Source organism: Podarcis melisellensis (genome assembly GCF_964234715.1).
Source record: "Podarcis melisellensis genome assembly, chromosome: 16".
In the NCBI taxonomy this organism is placed as follows: Eukaryota; Metazoa; Chordata; class Lepidosauria; order Squamata; family Lacertidae; genus Podarcis; species Podarcis melisellensis.
The window spans coordinates 16,918,644-16,939,549 of NC_138533.1; the positions used below are offsets into that span (position 1 = coordinate 16,918,644).

General features: G+C 45.1%; 2 protein-coding genes across 4 annotated transcripts in view; one reads left to right on the forward strand and one right to left on the reverse strand.

The window, feature by feature from the left end:
- Positions 1-183: 183 nt before the first annotated feature.
- Positions 184-6,216, reverse strand: BANF1 (barrier to autointegration nuclear assembly factor 1). 3 transcript variants are annotated; one of them, XM_081892624.1, is made up of 3 exons: positions 6,087-6,216; positions 1,642-1,781; positions 184-875 (listed from the first exon to the last, which is right to left on the reverse strand). In XM_081892624.1, the coding sequence occupies exons 2-3, from the start codon at positions 1,762-1,764 to the stop codon at positions 729-731; spliced, it is 270 nt and encodes an 89-aa protein (XP_081748750.1). In that variant the 5' UTR covers positions 1,765-1,781; positions 6,087-6,216; the 3' UTR covers positions 184-728. The 3 variants fall into 3 exon arrangements, with proteins under 3 accessions (XP_081748750.1, XP_081748749.1, XP_081748748.1); XM_081892623.1 differs by lacking the exon at positions 6,087-6,216 and adding an exon at positions 3,473-3,642; XM_081892622.1 differs by lacking the exon at positions 6,087-6,216 and having other exon boundaries at positions 1,642-2,601.
- A 4,452-nt stretch (positions 6,217-10,668) lies between these two features.
- Positions 10,669-20,906, forward strand: part of ITGA10 (integrin subunit alpha 10) — a 53,631-nt gene continuing 43,393 nt past the window's right edge. Inside the window, exon 1 of the mRNA XM_081892245.1 lies at positions 10,669-10,865. Within this exon, the coding sequence (XP_081748371.1) occupies positions 10,814-10,865 (52 nt within the window). The 5' untranslated portion in view covers positions 10,669-10,813. The remainder of the gene's footprint in view (positions 10,866-20,906) is intronic.

The window sequence follows — 20,906 nt, forward strand, 5'->3', positions numbered from 1 at the left end:
GGAAAGAACTGTGCTCCATCATGAGGCTGAGACTCACAACTCCTGACTTTCGCCATCACTTCAGCAACCTCAGGTAGATACTAAACCCTTAATGAACTTCCTTGTGGGATCAAGACACAAATTGGATTCCCGCACCCCTTTCCCCGAAACAGCTCACCCAATTAATTTTCAAGCAACACTGAATAGTTAACACAGCTGATTTTTATTGATTTAAAAACTTTGCAATGATTTTTGGTTCTTGCCAATAAACCGAGTAGCATAAAAATTATAGCAGGGATCAAACACTGGAGAGAAATCACAAAAATAATAGGCTTAATAACATCTTTTTTCTTCAGAATTGACAGGTAAATCTCAGTCTAACTGGAGCTCAAACAAAGGGAGTAGGGGAACTTCCATTATTGTTAGCAGGCAGGTCTGGTTCTGGAGTTGGGTGGCCTAACAGTGAGGGGGCTTGCAATTAAAGCCACATAAAAAATGACCTACATGGAGCATCGAATTAGAACATTTGATGTTTCTCAACCCTCTCCCTGGAGGAAAAAAGATTCAGTTACATTAAAAGGCAGTCATGGCTCCCCCCCCCACCCCAGTGTTGGGAGCAATAGCCCCCAGCAGCCCATGTAGATGCTAGAAGGTTTATAAGAAGTGGGTGCTGAGAGAAATGGGGAGGAACAATCTCTATTCAACTACAAAAGCCCTAACAGCATCCACCAGGCTTTGGCCAACATCATTCACAAGAAAGCATCACACCATTCCTTCAGGCAGCCATAACAGTCTCTGGATTGCTTGGCATTGGCACCGCACGTGTCCTTCAACCACTCGCGGAAGAGGTCCTCGTCCTTCTTCAGGACTAAGAACTGTCCCAGAACCACGTATGCCTGGGTTCAAGAAAGCAAGGGGGAGGGGACACACACAAAGAGGATTAGCAACTTGGGTAAAAAAAAAGAGAGGCTACCTATATCAGACCCCTTTGGGAATGAAAATTCCAGAATACCCCTCCGCGACCAGGTGCCCTCCAGAGGTTTTGGACTACAGCTGCCTCAGTTTGATGGGAGTTGTAACCCAAACTATCTTGAGGGCTCAAGGTTGTGAAACGCTGTTCTAGAAGCACAGCAAATCTGGGAACAAGGAAGTTATCCTTTCAGTGCAGCAGTTTGAGTTTTGGACTCAAGACTTGGGTTCAAGTCCTCATAGATAAACAACTACCTGACATTCAGAAGACATCTTAAGGCAGCCCTGTTCAGGGAAGTTTTTAATGTATGACATATTAGTGTATTTTTGGTCTTTGTGGAAGCCGCCCAGAGTGGCTGGGGAAACCCAGCCAGATGGGCGGGGTACAAATAATAAATTATTATTATATTATTATTACTCACTCTACCACAAAGACTAATTGAACGCAGGCCTACTGAGATTCAAAATGACTGCTGCATTGCATAGGCCCTGAAAAGCAGGCTGCAGCAGTCATCAAAATGGAGCATGTCTCTCCTGATCTTGTAGTCCTGCGGGTACTCCTGGTACCTCTGAAGTGAACCCCCCCCCCCACTGCAGAGGCTTGTCTGGAGGCTAGAAAGCATCACTCTGCCCAAGTTCATTTCCTACACCATAAACTTATTTTGCTTTCAGACCCAATGGCCCGGAAGATACCTTGTCAAAGCCTTTGTCTTCCAGCTTCCTGCCAAGTACATCTCCAATGCCAGCTAAAGTACCAACAGACTTGTCCCCCATGGGCTCCGCCACGAAGTCCCGATGCTTCTGACTGGTGGTCATGTTGCCTGCAGCTCTGCCTGCAAAAGAACTCAAGAGATCAGTGAGGTGTCAGAACTAAAGGGTGGGTAGCATCACCAGGCAGTTGAGAAAACCCACAGGATGCTAGAACTGCACATGCTTCTTGGCCAACTGTTATACAGCTTATTTGTTTACTATTCCAGGGAGGAAGAAACAGAGTGAGCCATGTCAATGGTGGCATTAGGAGTGTATACTCCCCTGCCTGGTTGGCCCAAAAGCTGAAAGCCTGCAGTGAATTAGCCAATAATTCTCCAGCATTAGGTAGCTTTCTTTAGAATGCCCATGGATGTTACCACACCATACCTTAGATGCAGAGGCACAGAACAGAACATTTTCCACTTGTAAAACATGCATGTAAATGAGGACCTGTAGCATAAATTAAATGTGTACATTTTGCTAATTTATATGTTTGGCAACACTTAGTGTTTATTTTGATACCATGGTAAAAAATTTTTTTACTGAGATTTGTTGTCCAAGTTGGAGGATGTATTTAAAGATAGCGACCTGGCTCAAATGCCATGTTTAATCTTAGTTTATATGTGAATAAGGCTTTTCACCCATCCCCTATGCAGGTGGCACACACAAACATATCAGAGTATGGCTTGTTGTGTTGTGAGAACTCAGTGCATGACTTGTTCCTTTCAAACAAACAATGCACACCCAAGTCAGAAACAAGCCAAGAACCATAGCTTGTTTGATGTTTGCCTGAATAAATAAAATGCAAACCAGACTTCTATATGTTTCAAATGTAAATGAGCCAATATGTAAACTGGGCAGTTTTTAAGCTGTAATTAACTTTTTTGAGATCACACACAAATATATATAAAGTTCAGCTCGCTGTGTGTGCAAGGACTGGTACATAAGCTTATGTTAATGTGTTATGTACATATCTTAAGGCAAATATCAAGTAAAAATAATTTACAGCTAAAGCTTTGAGCACAGATTAATACTTTATTATGTACATTTTGATCAGGAAATTAAATTTAAATTTAAAAAAATCATCTCCTTCCAGCTATTGAGCAATTTATTTGGAAGCATTCATGCAGTGCTTTTATGTTAATTTTTAGGGTTTGGTTACCAAAGTGAGTCAGACATACTAGATCAGATCCCAATTGGTTACAGAAGCAGAAAATGTTTATTCAAAAGTTTTCAGAGCACACCACTGCTCAGATTGTACACAGAATGTGGGCGGGTGTTTTGCAAAGAACCATTTGTAAAATAAAGCATAGTCAGCAGCGCTGCTACTATTTCCAACACAAGTATCAGAGGCAACGCACCACTTCTCAGCCATGGTTGCACCCGAGATTGCAAAAACAAGATCTCATTGCTCCTACTAGCTGTATCCAGTTTAGGAGAGATGGGGAAGAGGCCAAAAGGTATAGTTTGACTGGACAGTTCTAGAGTTCACACTTGGAAAGTGGGAGGGGGCTCAGTTAGGGCCGTTACAGCTTTCATAACAGCTGCTACAATCTTTGGAAGTTTCTGATTCCAACAGCAGCCAGCCAGAGGGTGGCAGTTGCTACTGCTCCCTAGGTTCACACAGCCTCCAACTGATGACTGCAATAATGACATAGCCTCCTGGTAAGGGAATATAGCCAGGGAAGCAGCAAGAGGTGTTACTTGACATAGCTAAATAAGGCAAAGCGGTATTGAAGGGCAGGCAGCTAAATAAGGTAATAGCGCCACCTACCAGAGAGTGAATTGAAGAACACTCAGTGGAATGAGGTGGGGCTTGGTCTCCTTGGATTCCTCACTGGCACCTGGGGCTAACTGGAACAGCAGAACCATCACCAGCCAGGGCAGAAGGTGGCTTAGGGGGTTCTTTTGTTGCAGTACTGCCAGGATGACACAGGAGGACCTATGTTGGGCTGCTCTTCAGGAGAGAAACCAGCCTAGGATTCAGTAGATCCAAGCACTTTCACATTCTACCTCACCTCCACAGAATCCTCTTGGTTCTATTGCTGGTGGAAGGAACACCAGAGGTAGCCTTTCACTCATTCAGGTGAATGCTAGTCTTCTGCTGCAGTCAAGAAAGCTAGTACAGTGGTACCTCAGGTTACAAATGCTTTGGGTTACAAACACTTCAGGTTACAAACTCCGCTAATCTGGAAGTAGTACCTTGGGTTGAGAACTTTGCCCCAGAATGAGAACGGAAATTGCACACCCATGTGTGCGGCGGCATCAGCAGAAGGCCCCATTAGCAAAAGCGCGCCTCAGGTTAAGAGCGGTTTTGGGTTAAGAACGGACCTCCAGAACGAATTAAGTTCGTAACCCAAGGTACCACTGTAGTGCTCCTCTCCTGACCTAGGCATGGAGAATAATTGGTCCTCCAGATGTTAAGGCTTCCAACTCCACCAGCCCCAGATAGCATGGCCGGTAGGTAAGGATGATGAGAGTTGTAGCTCAACAACTTCTGAGGGACTGTTGGCTACCTATACCTGTCCTAATCCCTCCTCTCTCTCCAGGATTAGGTTGCTTTGGTTCACTGAGGCTGGAATCCTAATACCAAAGTTCTTACTTCATCTTCCAAATAATAGTAAAAAAGGCTATTTGTTAGCGTTACAGGTTTAGGATGAAAATAAACCCACCTACTAAGGTCAGAGCTCTGAGTCAGCACTCAATATCAGACTGTTTGCTGCTTCAGAGCAGAGACCCCAAAGCTAAATTTATGTGAGAAAACCAATCAACAAATGTGAGTACAGATTATTATTGTTGTTAAATCAAATTTCTATACCGCCCTTCATCTGAAGATCACAGGGCAGTTTACAATACAATACCCCCCCAAAAAAATATTACAATTGTGGGGAGGGCAGGTGGTGGGAACACTTGGGTGAGGGGTGAAGAGCCAAGTCAAGCAGCCTGCTTGGGAAGAGTGTAGGTGCCTGCACCACTTTGCCTCACCTTCTCCTCCCACCTTCCTGATTTTACTAGCAACAATCCCCATGGAAAAAGTCTACCACACCCAAACACTCCCTTGCAAAATACTTGGGGAAGATGAGGCAACCTAAGCCAGAGATGGGAAGGTTGAAACAAGACACAATGAGTTAAGGAAAATCTCAGGTAGCTCAGCACAGAGGAACTGATGGGCACTACCTCACAAGTCTTAAGTGTCTTTCTATCCCCAACAGCAACTAAGGCAGAACAAAGACAAATCTCATTCAAGCCAGTAGTTTCTTTGGGAGGGCTTCAAACAATGTTACATTGTTATGTCTTAATATTACATCCCAAAACATTTGGAAATGTTCCAACAAATCATTTCCAAGTACTGTAAGGCTTTCAGTGTTAATCCCCATTAATCCATTTATCTGGGTGTAAGCTCAATTGAACTCCTATTGACTTACTTCTGAGTACCATAGGATTCACTGTTCACTGGGACTCATTCCTTTTTTAAAAAACTGCTTGAGAATGCAGTGAACTAGGATTTAGCGTTCAGCCCACTAACTACACTCAGGACTGAGTTGTGAATGTGCTTGAACTTTCTCCCCAATCAGATATTTCCTGATTATTCATGGAGAAAATGGGAGATATTTTTACATACCATAAAAAGTCAACACGCTGCACTTTGGTACTTCCCGAATTGTGTTTGGTAACTACAACAAAGGCCAAATCAGTTCCCCATAATCTGAGGGATTGTGTAATCCCCTCTTTGCCCATTTTAACATTTCTCTCCCCCCAAACCCACATTGCTTATCCATCTGGGGCAAACCCGGCCCCTCTTTTTTTAAAATCAGTAACTGCTTTGACATCTTCACTTGGGAGTTATTGGAGCAGGAATCCCCCTTCTGGAAGAGAACATTAAAACAAACATCTTGGGGGAGTGATTTTCAAATTTTTTTTTTTAAAAAAGTTTAGAAACAAACTTCCCTTCATCTGTTTTACTGCAATTCCTTCTGTTAATCCTGGAGTCTTTCTCTCTCTCTGTGAAACCGCCCCTAAGCAAAAAGGAGAGGCCTAAAACGAATAAGCCAAACAACATCCCTGGAAGGTAGGCCGACACCATCATGAAAAAGATAAATACGTGGAGAGGACGGTGGGAGGAGAGAGAAGCTCAAACTGCTCAGCATGAAGTTCCTGGTGTCTAATGTTTGTGAGATTAAACAGGCTCCATTAATACGCCTCAAGTGAAGAGGGCGGGTGGAGGGAAAGGCGGCGGCGGCGGCGCCTCATGGCCACTCGCTTATGGTTCTTATCACCATCCAGGCAGCCGCCAGCCTCCCACAAACCTGAGGGGCTTCATCCGCCCCCCTCACCGCCGGTAGCCCCTGGCCGCCCCCGCTCCCTTTCCCGCCCTCAGAGCCGCTCACCTGCTCTCTCGACTCAACCGTCGCTCCCGCGCTCCCCTGGGTACCACTTCCGGGTAACACAGGAAAGCTGGGCGTGAGGAGCGCGGCCTAGAGGGCGCTCTAGGCTTCCTACGTTTGCCCAGGGAAATCCAGAGCTAAGCTCATAGAGATTCGATGGAGACGATCTTTCTATGGTCGGAGCGCCATAAAAACAGGACGGCTGCGGCGCTCTAGGCTTCTCGGCGGTTTCTCTATGGAGGAGGGAGGCTCTTGTTATTGGGAGAACCGAAAAGGCGGGATAATTTGAGGAACGCGCGAAAAGAGGGCGGAGGGGGAATAATTACGCATTTGCTGCCATTTTATAATCACCCTACACACACACACACACACTACAATATCTGAAGAAGTGTGCATGCACACGAAAGCTCATACCAATAACTAACTGAGTTGGTTTCTAAGGTGCTACTGGAAGAAATTATTATTATTATTATTATTATTACCTTTATTTTTGTTTTGTTTTGTTTCGACTACTGCAGACCAACACGGCTACCTACCTGTAGCTAGTACTACAATATCTTGAAAGAGTCCATCAACGGTGTCTCCGAGAAAGTTTACACATCACCTGGGAAGACAGGCGAGCTAATGCCAGTGTACTGGAAGAAGCAAAGATCAGCAGTGTCGAAGCAATGATTCTTCAACATCAACTTCATTGGACTAGTCCTGTTGTTTGGATGCCTGACTATCGTCTTCCAAAGCAACTACTCTATTCCCAACTAAAGAATGGAAAGCTAAACACCGGTGGACAACAAAAGTCTCTCAAGGCAAATCTAGAAAAATGTAGTACTGTATAAACACCGACAATTGGGAAACACTGGCCTGTGAGCACTCCAATTGGAGAACAGCCTTTACCAAAGGTGTCATGGACTTTGAAGATGCTTGAACTCAGGATGAAAGGGAGAAATGTTCTAAGAGGAAGGCACGTTTGGCAAACCCTCACCATGATCAACTCCTGCCCGGAAACCTATGTCCTCAGTATGGAAGGACGGTGTGGATCCACAGTTGGCCTCCACAGTCACTTACAGACACACTGTTGAGATGGTGTTCATGGAAGACTTGGCCACAAGTGATTGCCAAAGAAGAAGAAGAAGATACAGTGGTACCTCTGGTTGTGAACGGGATCCGTTCTGGAGCCCTGTTCACAACCTGAGCAGAACGAAACCCATGTCTGCGTGGGGTCGCAATTCGCTGCACATGATGTCATTTTGGACGTCTGCGCATGTGCGAGAGGTGAAACCCAGAAGTAACCCTTTCCGGTACTTCCGGGTCGCCGCGGGACGAAACCTGAAAACACTCAACCTGAAGCAAACGCAACACGAGGTATGACTGTACACATACACACTGTACACACACAAGTAATAATAATAATATAATTTATACCCCACCCATCTGGCTGGGTTTGCATTTTTTTTTTATTCAGAAAAATTCGCAAATTTATAGCAAATTTGTAAAGCACATGGCTTTTTTTGCTGCCAAACTATAAATTTGGGAATTTTTTTCTGAGCAAAAATTTTAAGCAAAAGAAGTTAAAATCCCCCCCCCCAAATATGTTTTGTTTATTGAATTTATATCAGGCTCTTCCTTCAGGAGTTGCCCAGCACGGCAAACTTCTACATAATTTAAAAACAAGCAAAGGGAGAGAAAAAAAAAATCTAAAAAATAATTGCAATTAAACTATCTTTATAGGCGGTTACAGTTAAAAACATTATAAAAGCATTGTTCTATCCACTTGCCCTGAGTAGTGTTCTTCAGCTAACAGTAAGTATGTAAATAAAAAGGAGGGGGGAAATACAGTGTGTATAGACAATTTAAAATAAAGATATAAACCAAGACTATTACAGGAAAGACAGGCGGGTGTCCAGAAAAGCTCACCTAACTGTGAGCTAGAAATAGTCCCATTTCTCCCCCATATTAAATATGCTCTGCTTCTATACTTCTATACAGTGGTACCTTGGGTTACATACACTCCAGGTTACATACACTTCAGGTTACAGACTCCGCTAACTCAGAAATAGTACCTTGGGTTAAGAACTTTGCTTCAGGATGAGAACAGAAATCGTGCTCCGGCGGCGCAGCGACAGGCGGAGGCCCCATTAGCTAAAGTGGTGCTTCAGGTTAAGAACAGTTTCAGGTTAAGAACGGATCTCTGGAACGAATTAAGTACTTAACCCGAGGTACCACTGTACTTATTTCAGAAAGAGGGCACAGCAATGGGGGCTGTGGGTGTGTTTGTCCACCAGGGGGAGCTGCACCCCCAGGAATGAATGACCCATCACCCATCTGTCTATCAATGGAGTTGGCAGGACAGGAAGAGTGTGAAGGTCATGGCTGCCCAGCACCTTCTTTCAAATCCAAGATACACTGCAAAGCCACTAAATGTCTCAATTTGCTCCGAGGCAAATCTGGCCTGTGCCCTTAAGCACCTATGGAAAATTTGGCATTTTGTGTCTTCAGAATATAAATATTCAGGATTCACCAGTGATATGAGCTGAGGGGTGTGCTTTTGGGGGGGGTGTCTTGTGGGCCAAACTGAACCCCTAGTTGGCCAAGACTGTCCCGAGGGCTGCAAGTTCTCCTGCTGTAGTCAATAAGTGCAATTGCCAACGAGCTTGGCACTGCCAGGCACATGCCCATGGGCATGGCAGGGGCCTCCTAGTTAATCCCTGGAGCCTCCTTGGCCTGCTGCTGCCCATCACTGTTGCTCCCAGCTGTTCACTTGCCCTCTCCAGGGGAGCAAGCCATGGAAGGAGTCAGAGGAAGGAGCCGCCAGCGGCTCACTCCTTACCCTCTGATGGATTGGGCCCAGAGGCAAAGCAGGTCAAGTGAATGGGCAGTTGTGACAGTGCCAAGGTGGATGGGGTGTCCTCGGGCAGTACTGAGAGAGCTTCTTTTCCTCGGCCCGCTCAAAACCTAGATCCAGCCTGGATTGCTGCTCCATTGAATGCTGAGGGCTTCAAGGAGAAGGAAAATGGCTTCACTTCAACAAATGTTTTGAAGTTCCTGCTCAGATTGGACCACTTTGGCAAGGAGTGGCTCGGTTTGGGAGGCTGCTCCCATGCCCCATTGTGCTGACATGGAGTCCTTAATTCGGGGTTTCGGTTGTACAAAGCTCCTACTCGCTTTCCACACAAACCTTTTAATTTCTTACCACAAAGGAATTTGCAGCTCCAGGGCAACAGCAAAGCTTTACAAGTGGAAGGAAACCGAAAAACACACACACTAATGTTGCCTTTTACTGATTCAACTGCATCGAGCATAAGAAGAGCTTGCTGGATCAGGCCAGTGGCCCATCTAGGCCAGCATCCTATTCTCACAGTGGTTGACATGCCTGTGGGAAACCTGCAAGCAGCACCTGAGCACAAGAACTCTCCCTGCTCTTAGGGTACCCAGTGACTGGTTTTCAGAAGCACTGCTGCCTCTGACTTTGGAGGCAGAGCGTAACCACCATGGCTCATAGCCATTGATAGCCTTCTCTTCCATTAATTTGTCCCATCCTGCTTTAAAGCCATCCAAGTTGCTGTGGGAATGAGTTCCACAGTCTGTGAGTTCCACAGTCTTAAGTACAGTGGTACCTCGGGTTACATACGCTTCAGGTTACAGACTCTGCTAACCCAGAAATATTACCTCAGGTTAAGAACTTTGCTTCAGGATGAGAACAGAAATCGCACGGCGGCAGCGGGAGGCCCCATTTGCTAAAGTGGTACCTCAAGTTAAGAACAGTTTCAGGTTAAGAATGGATCTCCGGAACAAATTAAGTACTTAACCCAAGGTACCACTGTATTGTGGCATTGGTGACACTGGGACAAGCGTCCCCTGAAGTCTATCAAGAGGCCCTGATCCTTGTTTTCACGAATGTTTAGGGAATGGCTGTGATTTTGGAGAAATTGCACTCTACATACGTTCAGAGGCTAACTCATTTTAATTATTCCATCCCACGTTCGAGGGCTGAGACCAGGGCTGGCATTGCCATCAAGTTCCAGGGCTAGACTCAGGCTTGGAGTGAAATGTCAGAGAAGTGTGTCAACTACTTTAATAAAACTAATAATTAATCAACAACAATGGGAAATGTTTGTCTATAAAAATGAAGAGTGTCATTGAAGATCATTGCCAGGGAAGTTGGCGCTTTCTGCTCTTGGAATGTCTCAGGTGGGAGAATCGGCTGTGCTTATTCAGTAAAATAATTGCACTCTGTGTACGGTCAGATATGGTTAAAACTTAAAGAATATCAGACAGTGACTCTTGGTCTCTTACAGCTTTTTATCACCATGTTTCACCCACAAAATATGAGCAATTTTCTCTCAATTTTCTGGCATATAATTTGGGTTGTTTTCTACTTTGTGATTTTGGTATCTTTTAAAATAAATAACTTTCCCCTTCCCTCTCTTTTTTTCTTTTTCTTTTTTTAAGCGAGTTGCATCTACATGACGGAGGAAGGAGCACAGAGGGAAGGCTGAACGTCTAATTTATTTTTAGCAGCCAATTGGAACTTTTTTCCCGAGATGAAGGAGGGAAAGGAAAAAAAAATTGGTGGTGTACGAGAGAGGCCAGCAGAAGACAGTGTAACCTTTGAGGCTCTGCTTCTTCTGCAAACGCCACCACTCAGCTGCTGAGGCGAGGGTCCAAATGTCCAAACGGCCTCGGTTTTCTTTCGGGACGTCCTGCTACTAGTGCGGATTCTGACTGGAGTGATAATGATGGGGCCATACAGCTGCTCCTGCTACCTCTTCCTTCTCCTGCTACCAGGTACCCTTATTCCAGAATATTTAAGCCCATTTGAAAAGACGGAAAGGCTAAGTGGCTGAAGAATTTCTCCTGAAGTTAGGAGAGAACTGGGGAATGGAAGGGGGGCAGCTCTATCAAGGTATAGGTTTACTGGTTGTCATTAAGGGCTCCTGAGTGGGAGGAAAGCAGAACTGACCCAAGGGGAGACCATGTCTCAATCATGCTGCAATGGACTGATTGTGCAACCAGCCATTCAAAATTCCTTGTGCCTTCCTTTGGCTTAGCCTCTCTGCAAATGGTAGTTGTTGTTGTTGTTGTTTTTAAATCTTTTTATTTTAAGCATTTCGTATTTTTTTTAAAAGCTGACTCATCAGCAAAAAACCGCTCTCTGAGTGGTTTACAAACCACTACAAAAGAGGCAGTCCTTGCCTTCAGGCTTAGAATCTGAAAGAGACACAGCACAGAAGGAAAATGGTTGGGAGGGAGGAGGTAATACACAAGCTCAGGTTCAAGTTGGAGGCAGTGGTGGCCACCAAGGTGAATGGCTTTAAAAGAAGACTGGACAAATTGATGAAGGACAAGGCTATCGATGGCTACTAGCCACAATGGCTATGCTCTCTACGGTTGGAGGCAGTCATGCTTCTGAATACCAGTTGCTGAAAGCCACAGAAGGGGAGAGGGTTCTTGTGCTTGGGTGCTGCTTGTGATCTTCCACAGACAGCTGTTGGTCCACTCCATTGTTACCAACCTAGCAGTTTGAAAGCACACCAGTGCAAGTAGATAAAAAGGTACCGCTGCAGCGGGAAGGTAAACGGCGTTTCTGTGCACTCTGGTTTCCGTCATGGTGTCCTGTTGCACCAGAAGTGGTTTAGTCATGCTGGCCATATGACCGGGAAAAGCTGTCTGTGGATGAACACCGGCTCCCTCGGCCTGAAAGCGAGATGAGTGCTGCAACCTCAAAGTCGCCTTTGACTGGACTTAACCATCCAGGGGTCCTTAACCTTAACTTACCTTACCACCAGTGAGATGCTGAACGAGATGGGCCACTGCCCTGATCCAGTAGCCTTCTTCTTCTGTCCTGATGATCTGTCTTAAAAATAATGATTTGGGTTTAAATCAGTGCCTTAGAGCATTCATACAAAGAGCTTCACGTCCATGATATCAGTAATCCCTGTGACAACACTGTGAGGTAGCCCTGAAGCATTATTTTAACATTAGAAATGAAGGTATTGAAGTGGTGGACAAGATCCAACATCACACCCTGGGATGTTACAGGGCCTCCCCTTCCTCTCTTCTACTCTTCAGCGCCCAGCCACCCAAATCTGCTCCAGAGTTCTCCTACCCTGTGGACCAGATTTGGGGGAGGGGGCTGAGACGCTGCCGAGGGGAGAGAAGGGAAACTCCTCTTTGACCAAGCAGGATGTCACTACTGGATAACCCCGAGAGATAAAGTCATGACAAGGGCGAGATCTTGTGTCATCTTAAAAAGTAACATATTAATTATGGCATAAGCTTTCACAGACTACTTCTTCATGCATGAAGTGGTGTCCTGAGCTATAGGTATAAAGACACATCTTTTTTGGAGGGGAAGCAGGGATTGCAAACAGGTTGGAGGGAAATGAAATGTGGAAAATTATTACCTTGCTCTACGTAAAGGTATATAGCAGTTTTCGCCCACCTGGTGCCCTCCAGATGTTTTGGGCTACAACTCACATCAGCCCCAGCTAGCACAGCCATGCCGTAACCCAGCATGTTATGGTTTCAAAGTCCACAATAAAAAGTCACCAATTTAATCTTGGATTTACTCACATAGAGACCACAAAAGTAACCTGGAGGGAGATTAACTAGGAATAGCTATTGGCCAGATAACATGAATGGCCAGCTCTCTCCCAGCTCTGAGTGGGAGACACCTTTTTTCTCTCTCTTTAAGAGGGGTCCTCATTTCCTTCTCTTTGGTTATAATGAGAACTTCATCGCTTCTGGTCACTTTTGCCTTCACTGTAGGGTTCCCCTGACAATGTAAGCTCTGCAAGACCTGAGCATGTTAAGTTAAAACAGCTTCTCGTGAAAATACACTTTGCTAAACCTCAGCTGCTGGATAGCAGAGATCTAGCATCTTGCAGGTACCAGTTGGATTTGCAAAGCAGAATATAAAAATCAATCCTACACAGTGAAGCCAACTTTTATTGACGTTTAGAAATCAGGTCTTGTTGGCAAAGCCGTCCACTGCCTTTTATTGCATCGGGACTGAAAATAACTTTGCTCTATGTTTCCCCAAAACTACATTTCCAATGGGCTGCTTGAGCCTTGGGATCAGGAGGAATCATCCCAGATCTTTTTTCCCATTGGGGCTTACATATATTGCACATCAATAGTTTTGCACAACTTCTGTTCATTTCAGAGGGGCTTGTTCAGGAGAACTTTCTGAAGGTGGATTTGTCCCTGGGGGTCAGATCCATCTCATTTCCCACTCTTCCACCCATTAATGGCACCCATAACGTCTTACTGGGAGTAAGAACTTGCTTTCTACTACATAGGAACAAAGGAAAGCTGCCTGAAGTGTAGGTGGGTTCCCACGATGCAAGACGCAGTGATAACAGCAAGAACCTTTTATTGAACTACCGTATTTTTCGCCCTATAGGGCGCACTGGCCCATAGGGTGCACCTCGTTTTTTTGGGTGGGGGGGGGAATGAATAATAAAAAAATTATTCCCCCCACCCAGCCACAGGGCTGGGGCGGGGGAAGCCCGAGCTTCCCCCGACTCCAGCCCCCAGAACAGGCTGCTATCTGCAAGCCTTGCAAGCCCAGTGGCAACTCCTGCCGGGCTTGCAAGGCTTGCGGATAGCTTCCTGAAGCCTGCATTCGCCCCATAGGACACACACTCATTTCCCCTTCATTTTTGGAGGGGGAAAAGTGCGTCCTATAGGGCGGAAAATACGGTACATGACTGGGAAACAGGGGCAAAGCAACTGCTTATATACATTTCTGAAAGCCTGGGCTACTCCCAACGTGATTGGGTGTTTAAATTTCCAAGCTGCGAATCACGACCCAGAGTTCAAGGACCAATGGCAGAGGCCCAAATCCTGAAATGTTCTGTGATTGGACATCCTGTATCGAAATCAGAACACAGGAGCTCAGAATCCTTAGTCCGGACTCAAGCTCAGGCAAACACAGACCGCTGAATATATAATACTGCCTTTTCCCTAGCCAGACTACTGATCCATCTAGCCCAGTATTGTTGACACTGACTGGCAGCAGCTCTCCAGGCTATCAGGCAAGAGTCCTTCCCAACCCATACATTGAAAGCTATATCATGCCACTTTAAACAGTTACGGCTTCCCCCCAAGAATCCTAGGAAGTGTAGTTTCTTCAGGGTACTGAGAGGTGTTAGGAGACACCCCCACATTCCCCCCTGCTTTGGATTCAGCACAGAGCAGGGTATGCCTCTGTTTCCCCAGCTTCCAGCCTCAGCCAATAATCCTAATCGTACTTCACCTGTAATTGTACAGGTGTACACATGGGAACTCATGTGACTGGATGAAATTTAGCTTTTCAACAACTAGCATCGCAAGGCTAGACTCCCAGCGCCGCCACCACCACATAATATGCTGGTTTTCTGTGTAGGAGGATTTTTTTCTGTAAGGATTTGATTGCAGGAAGTGTTCCAGGTGAGACACAGGCAGGGCCACTTCAGCCACACTCATAAGAACGTAAGGAGGGGCAGCTGGATCAGGCCAAAGGTCCAGCATCCTGTTCTTCCAGTGACCAACCAGATACCCCAATGGGAAATCTGCGAGCAGGAGCCAAGCCCAAGAGCCCTCTCTCTTCCTGCGGTTTCCAGCAGTTGATATTCAGAAGCGCCGCTGCCTTCAGTGATGGAGGCAGAGCACCGCCATCGTGCCTAATAGCTATCGATAGCCCTTTCCTCCTCATTCTCCATCTCAAGGACACGATTCAAGCAAATCTCCCACCCTCCTCCGGTCCCTACAATCTGTTTTTCCTCTTTCCCTCCCACGCCTTACTCTTTCTCTCTGTTGACTATTTCTGGACCACTCCCAGCTCTGGAGATGCTGCTAACCAGCTTATTTTTTTTATTTTTATGAATGGATATTGCAGGCTTCTTGAGAGCCTTCCTTTTGCAGCACCCGTTGTGATTTAGCAGGCTTGTTTTTGAGGCTTCCTACAAGCTGGGAGGGGTAGCTTTGGTTCCCATTTATTCCACCAGATCATCTTGTTCTCCACTCCCCCATTCCCACCCCCCAATCTATTTACAATGCTAAGGCTTTGAAAAACAGCAAAGTCCTTGAAATGTTGCAAAGGATTCTGGGATTCTTCTCTCATATTGTACTTTGCCAGTGTTAAGTATTGCTAATCCTGGCCCTGCCTGAAAAGCTGGAGAGTTTCTGCCAGCCGGTGCTGACAATACTGGGCTAGATGGACCATAGGTCTGAGTCAGTGTTATGCCGCTTCCTGTATTCCTGTGAAAGGTGGGGGGTTAAGTGTAGGAAAATAAATAAATTAAATCTGCCGGCCTCAAGTCTAAAGAGAGAGAAGGATGAACAATGGACTTGACTCAAGGCTAATGTTGACAAACATTACACCCCCATGTCAGAGAATTTTGCTCACATAAATAGAGAAATCAGTTGCATTAGAAAAAAAACAAGATTACAGCTACAGTGGTACCTCTGATTACTTAATTCATTCCGGAAGTCCGTTCTTAACCTGAAACTGTTCTTAACCTGAGACACCACTTTAGCCAATGGGGCCTCCCACTGCTGCTGCTGCCGCCGCACAATTTCTGTTCTTATCCTGAAGCAAAGTTCTTAACCCAAGGTACTATTTCTGGGTTAGCGGAGTCTGTAACCTGAAGCATCTGTAACCCGAGGTACCACTGTACTGCCTCTGACCGTGGAGGCAGAGGATAGCCATCCTGGCTAGTAGCCATTAATAGCCTCCTCCTCCTTCATGAATTAGTCCAATCCTCTTCCAAAGCCATCTAAGTTGGTGGCCATCACTGCCTCCTGTGGGAGGGAGTTCCATAGTTTAACTGTGTGCTGCATGGAGAAGAACTTTTGTTTATTTGTCTCGAATCTTCTGAGATCCAACTTCGTTGTATGTTCTTGACTCTTAGTGTAATTTTCTACTCATCTGTTATGTCCCCTCATACTCGCGTTCTCGCTAAAATTAAAAGCCCCCAAACACTGCAACCTTTCTTAATAAAGGGATTTGTTCCATCCCCTTTTCTGAACTTTTTCCAACTGTGCAATATCCTTTTTGAGGAAAGGTGACCAGAACTGTCCACAGTATTCCAAACGTGGTTGCACCAACAATGTAATGTGTTTGAACTGCCTACAACTGTTCCTTAGACTTCTTAGCTGCTGGAAGAATGTAGGGATAGGTGAATCTGCAAATTTCGGTTTCTCATTTTTCCATTCTTAAATTCCGCTATTCACATTTCCACATCAGTTTAGGGTGATCTAGAAAAGAAACACAAAGTCTAGTGAAAATTTAAGTGCGAATTTCCCCATGTATGCAATTTTTGTATGCAATTTTGCCTAATACACTCTTTTTTTTTTTTTGCAAAGCAACCTTCTATAATGTTTAATCATTAGTATCTTATTTTCAGTACTATATGCACATTTTACTTTGCATTGCACATTACTTTGCATTGCGAAATTCAGAGCTATGAGAATGTGTGTGGATTTCTCCAAATAAACATATTTTTGTATGCACTTTAATGTTTTTGAAAGCAATTTCTCCTAATATGGTGCATTTTTTGTACATTATTTTCACTAATATGTTCATTTTCATGCATACATACTTTTACCTAATACGTGCATTTTTTGCAAACATTCCTTTGTTGGAGAACTGCATTGCAAAATTCAGAGAACTCGAATTTTGAAGGCTGGCTGTTTTTCGGTTTGTGCATTATTTAACAAAAATGTAAATTTGCTAAGTTTGCCTTTAAAGGCGAACTCAATAAAGACGTTGTGTCCCATCTCTAGCCATAAGGATTCTTTCAATATTCCAAGACAAAGGCAAGACGGATTGGTTTGAATTCGCCCCCTTTAATTGGTGTTTCCTAAAATATGCTTGTGGGCTATGATTCTTTTGCCAAGCTTTTGCTACACCCACCACAGGAGAAAATAAGCCATTTTGACTGCTCATGTGAGATCTCTGGGAAGCAAGGAGGAGACTAAAATTTTGGGATTTGTGAGGAGAAAGACTGTGGTACCTTTTTCTTTAAAAAAAGAAAAGAAGGTATTTTAAATTGGCAAAAAGACAGCAATCTAACAAAAAAAAAGTCTAGCAGTATCCTTTTTCCAGTTTCTCTCTGTGTCTCTCTCTCTCACACACACACATCACTAGCATCAGTGATGGCAGTGGTGACAGCAAGCTATGACTGCTCTGCTCTGCCCTCCTACACCTCACCGCCATTCCTCCCCGCATCTGCCGCCTGAGGCAGATGCCTCACTCTGCCTAATCGTAGGGCCGGCACTGAACCTATGCAAAGACCCTATGCCTAGAGAGATGAATTAGGAATGGCTTCAGGACTCCACAATAGGAGCCTCCCAGACCCTGAGATTTCAGGGCCCAAACCTGAGATCTAGGGGCAGCACCTGGCGATGTCACAGGACAGGCCCTGAAGACATAGGTCAATAGGGACGGCGGGGGAGGGAGCAAAGGAGGACCGACCTTCTACTCCCGGAGTGTCTATGCTACAATCTGCAGCCAGCTCCTGTTGGGCCGAAGCTTGCAAGCTGCACACACGGTCTTCTTAATATATCTATTTATTAAATGCCCCCTCACCCACCTGGTGATTCGAGACCTCCACCTGCCACCTGGAGAGGACCAGGCACACCTGGAGATGTTCAGCTCAGACCTGGAGGTCTGGAACCCCTAAATCGGTATGAGAAACAATGTATCCAACATTACAGCAAAGTATAGAGCGCACACCTGAATTCTGGATAACATCGTGTGAATGCAGGTTTTTTAAAAACACAGCAGTGGGAATGCAGTGAGTGTCTAAAGCGAATGCAAAAGTCTAGACTCTTAAGACTGCTCACATTCCCAGTAAAGGGCAGTGTTAGCAGAGCCTTAGAGTCTAGACTTTTGGATTCTCTCCCCTCACCACCAGTAGTTGAACTACACCAGCCAGCCTGGTGCCCTCCAGATGTTTCGGACCACAACTCCAATCAGCCCCTGTTAAGAGTCCAAAACATCTGGCAAAGGCCAAACTACACGGTACAAACAGCAAGGTTTGCTTTTGAACTTGTAGTGGAGGTTTGCCGGGCACATTCTCCATAAGTAAGAAGCCGCAATTTATGATATGAGATATATATATATTTCAGCTTCTACCAGTCCATGATTGCTTTGCTTGTTTCCGTTTGGCATTTGGAATCTGGGGCAGGGACAGACAGAGGTGCCATTGTGCGAGAGGCACGGACAGCGACACCCTTTCCATACACATCCACTTGCGAGCCAGGAAACGCTTTGCTCTTTTCTCCGGGGCTTTGCCAGATTCTGAGCTGCCGTTGGGAGGGCAGGACTATTGCTGCTGACCTCCGTTTCTGGAAATCGTTCCCTCAGATACTGGCAATGATGACTTTGACGCTACCTTCTTCTGTTTTTCTTCCTTCCTTGCTGACAAAAGCAAAACACTGGCACACTTATTTCCAACAAATAGATTTCGATAGCTTCCATGTTATCTTTTGCCCCCGGCAGAATGCTAGGGACATTAATACTCATTTTCATATGGAAAGCAATTTGTACAATTTGTATGAAGGCCCTCCAACAATCAGCTATGTATGTATTGTTGGCTAAGCCCAGGTTTCCAGCGTGTAAGAGTGCGTTTCCTTTGCCATGGAGTAACTGCAGCAATTGGAGAGCATGATTACATTCATAAGATAGTATGGTTGCTCTGTAGGCTTCAGGTCATTTATTTATTTATTGGCAGTATTTATAGCTCACTCTTTATTGAATGTTTTCGATTCTGGAGCTGGGAACAAAGTAATAAAAATAAACAGAGGAAATCAATATACAAAAATTACAAAATCAAATACACAGGACCAATAAACAACATAACCATTCTATCATAAGGTAAACAAACAAAATTACTACAGCATAAATTAATACTTCCAATTTAACAAAATACTACTTCTACTAAGAATAATGTCAGATATTGATGTGCAAGTGGATTTGCTGGCCTCCAACATCTCCTTACCGGCAGAGATAGACATCATTCAGGGGTCTTCTCCTCCATTTTACAAATTAAACCACTGCCTTTACCCTGATATCAGATGTGTGTAAAAGAGTGATCCATGGCTAGAGACAAGGGGGAAAGTGAGGCACTCTGCACACGATCAGGAACACTGCCATTTTTACTATTGTCTCAAATGTACCTGGGCTGCAGGGCTGAAAACAGATTCTCAGGCGCAGCTTAATCCTTCTTATAACGACTACCTGCCAGAGGAGAACAGAGAAGTCTTTCTGAGCCAGCCAGAAGGGTAAACAATGTTTTTGCAGGGCCAAGATAAACTCTCTGTCCAAATTTCAAATACTGGCCCACGTTTGCTCCTGGCCTTCCCTTCCCTCCAGAGTGCGTTCGCTGAGCGGATGTGGGATTGTGCCGGTAACTTGAAACGGACGAAATTTGTTGGGAACTTTGTGAAAGTTGGACTGGAATTTTGGCTCATAAGGCTGTGCCATGGCGGACTGCGGTGGGTGGGTTGCTGTTTTAGCAGCTGCAAGCATCAGATCGTTTTTCTTCTTCTTGAGCAAAGAAACCTCACCCCTCCTCAGCACATACATTCCCAACAACATGGCCGTAAGTTTAGGAGATGCAAAGCAGGCAGATGGCGGTAGAAAGTCTGTGTGAGAGAGTAGTTCCCAAACTGTTTTGAGCAACCACCCCCTTGGTTCCACAAACTCGTGGACATCCAGTTAACGTCAGGGAATGGTCTGGATCTGAAGATTGGGGAATGCAGTTGCAGGCAGATCAATTCCTCTCAGAAGAGGAGGGGGAATACACACCCACACCTACCTCCAGCATTTTCAGAAGCAGAGAGAGAGGCATACATAGACACAGAAGCTGAACAGATTAGGGAGGAGTTACCCAGCTATGAGATAATGACAAGAGATCCAGAAGGGAGGGGGCAGCTGGGAGACACATCAACTGAGAGTGTGTGGAAACCCCCCTCCCCAGGGACTCAGAGGTCCAAACGTATCAGAGGACAAAGGAGGCTGAGAGGGGGAGGAACTTCCCATTGGCGCGCTCCTTGCTGCGGAAGTCAGAAGGAGGATTCAGAGTAGGCAACTGATCTTTCGGAAGGTTTTCTGTTTGTGCTTGCAACATGATACTGTAATAAAATGACTATAAACTATCAACTGCTCATTAATTATTATCTGTGAGCTACTGAAGGGTGAAGGGAACTCCCACACTTGACAGTTAAGTGGAATGTTGGAAGATTAAGGCGGATAAAAGGAAGTCCTTCCACTGCGTGCAGTTAAACTATGGAATCTGCTCCCACAGGGGGTGGTGATGGGCTCCATCTTGGATAGATTTAAAAGAAGATTGGACAAATTCATGGAAGAGAAGGCTATCAACAACAACTTCAAAACATTAGCCATTACAGTGGTACCTCGAGTTACATACGCTTCAGGTTACAGACTCCGCTAACCCAGAAATAATACCTCGGGTTAAGAACTTTGCTTCAGGATGAGAACAGAAATTGCACGGCAGCGGCACAGCGGCAGCGACCTCAGGTTAAGAACAGTTTCAGGTTAAGAATGGACCCCCAGAACGAATTAAGTTCTTAACCCAAGGTACCATTTTAATTGCACATTTATTCAAAATCCAATTAAAACAATTTAGTTTAATAATTGAACAAAATTGATGATCGAGTGATACCAGTTTTTCAAAGTCTGATGGTACCCTGCCAGCACCCCGATTTCTCTTTGTGCTCCCCTAAATAATCCCACAGCCTCCCAGGGGATGGTACCACTCACCTTGGGAATCACTGGTGTGAGGCCATGAGCCCAAGTTCCTGTGATCGACATGT

Coding starts and splice junctions, on each gene's coding strand:
- BANF1 (XM_081892624.1), bottom strand. CDS start 1,764: ATGACCACCAGTCAGAAGCATCGGGACTTCGTGGCGGAGCCCATGGGG. Junction 876..1,641: donor AAGACAAAGGCTTTGACAAG/GTATCTTCCGGG, acceptor TCTTGAACCCAG/GCATACGTGGTTCTGGGACA.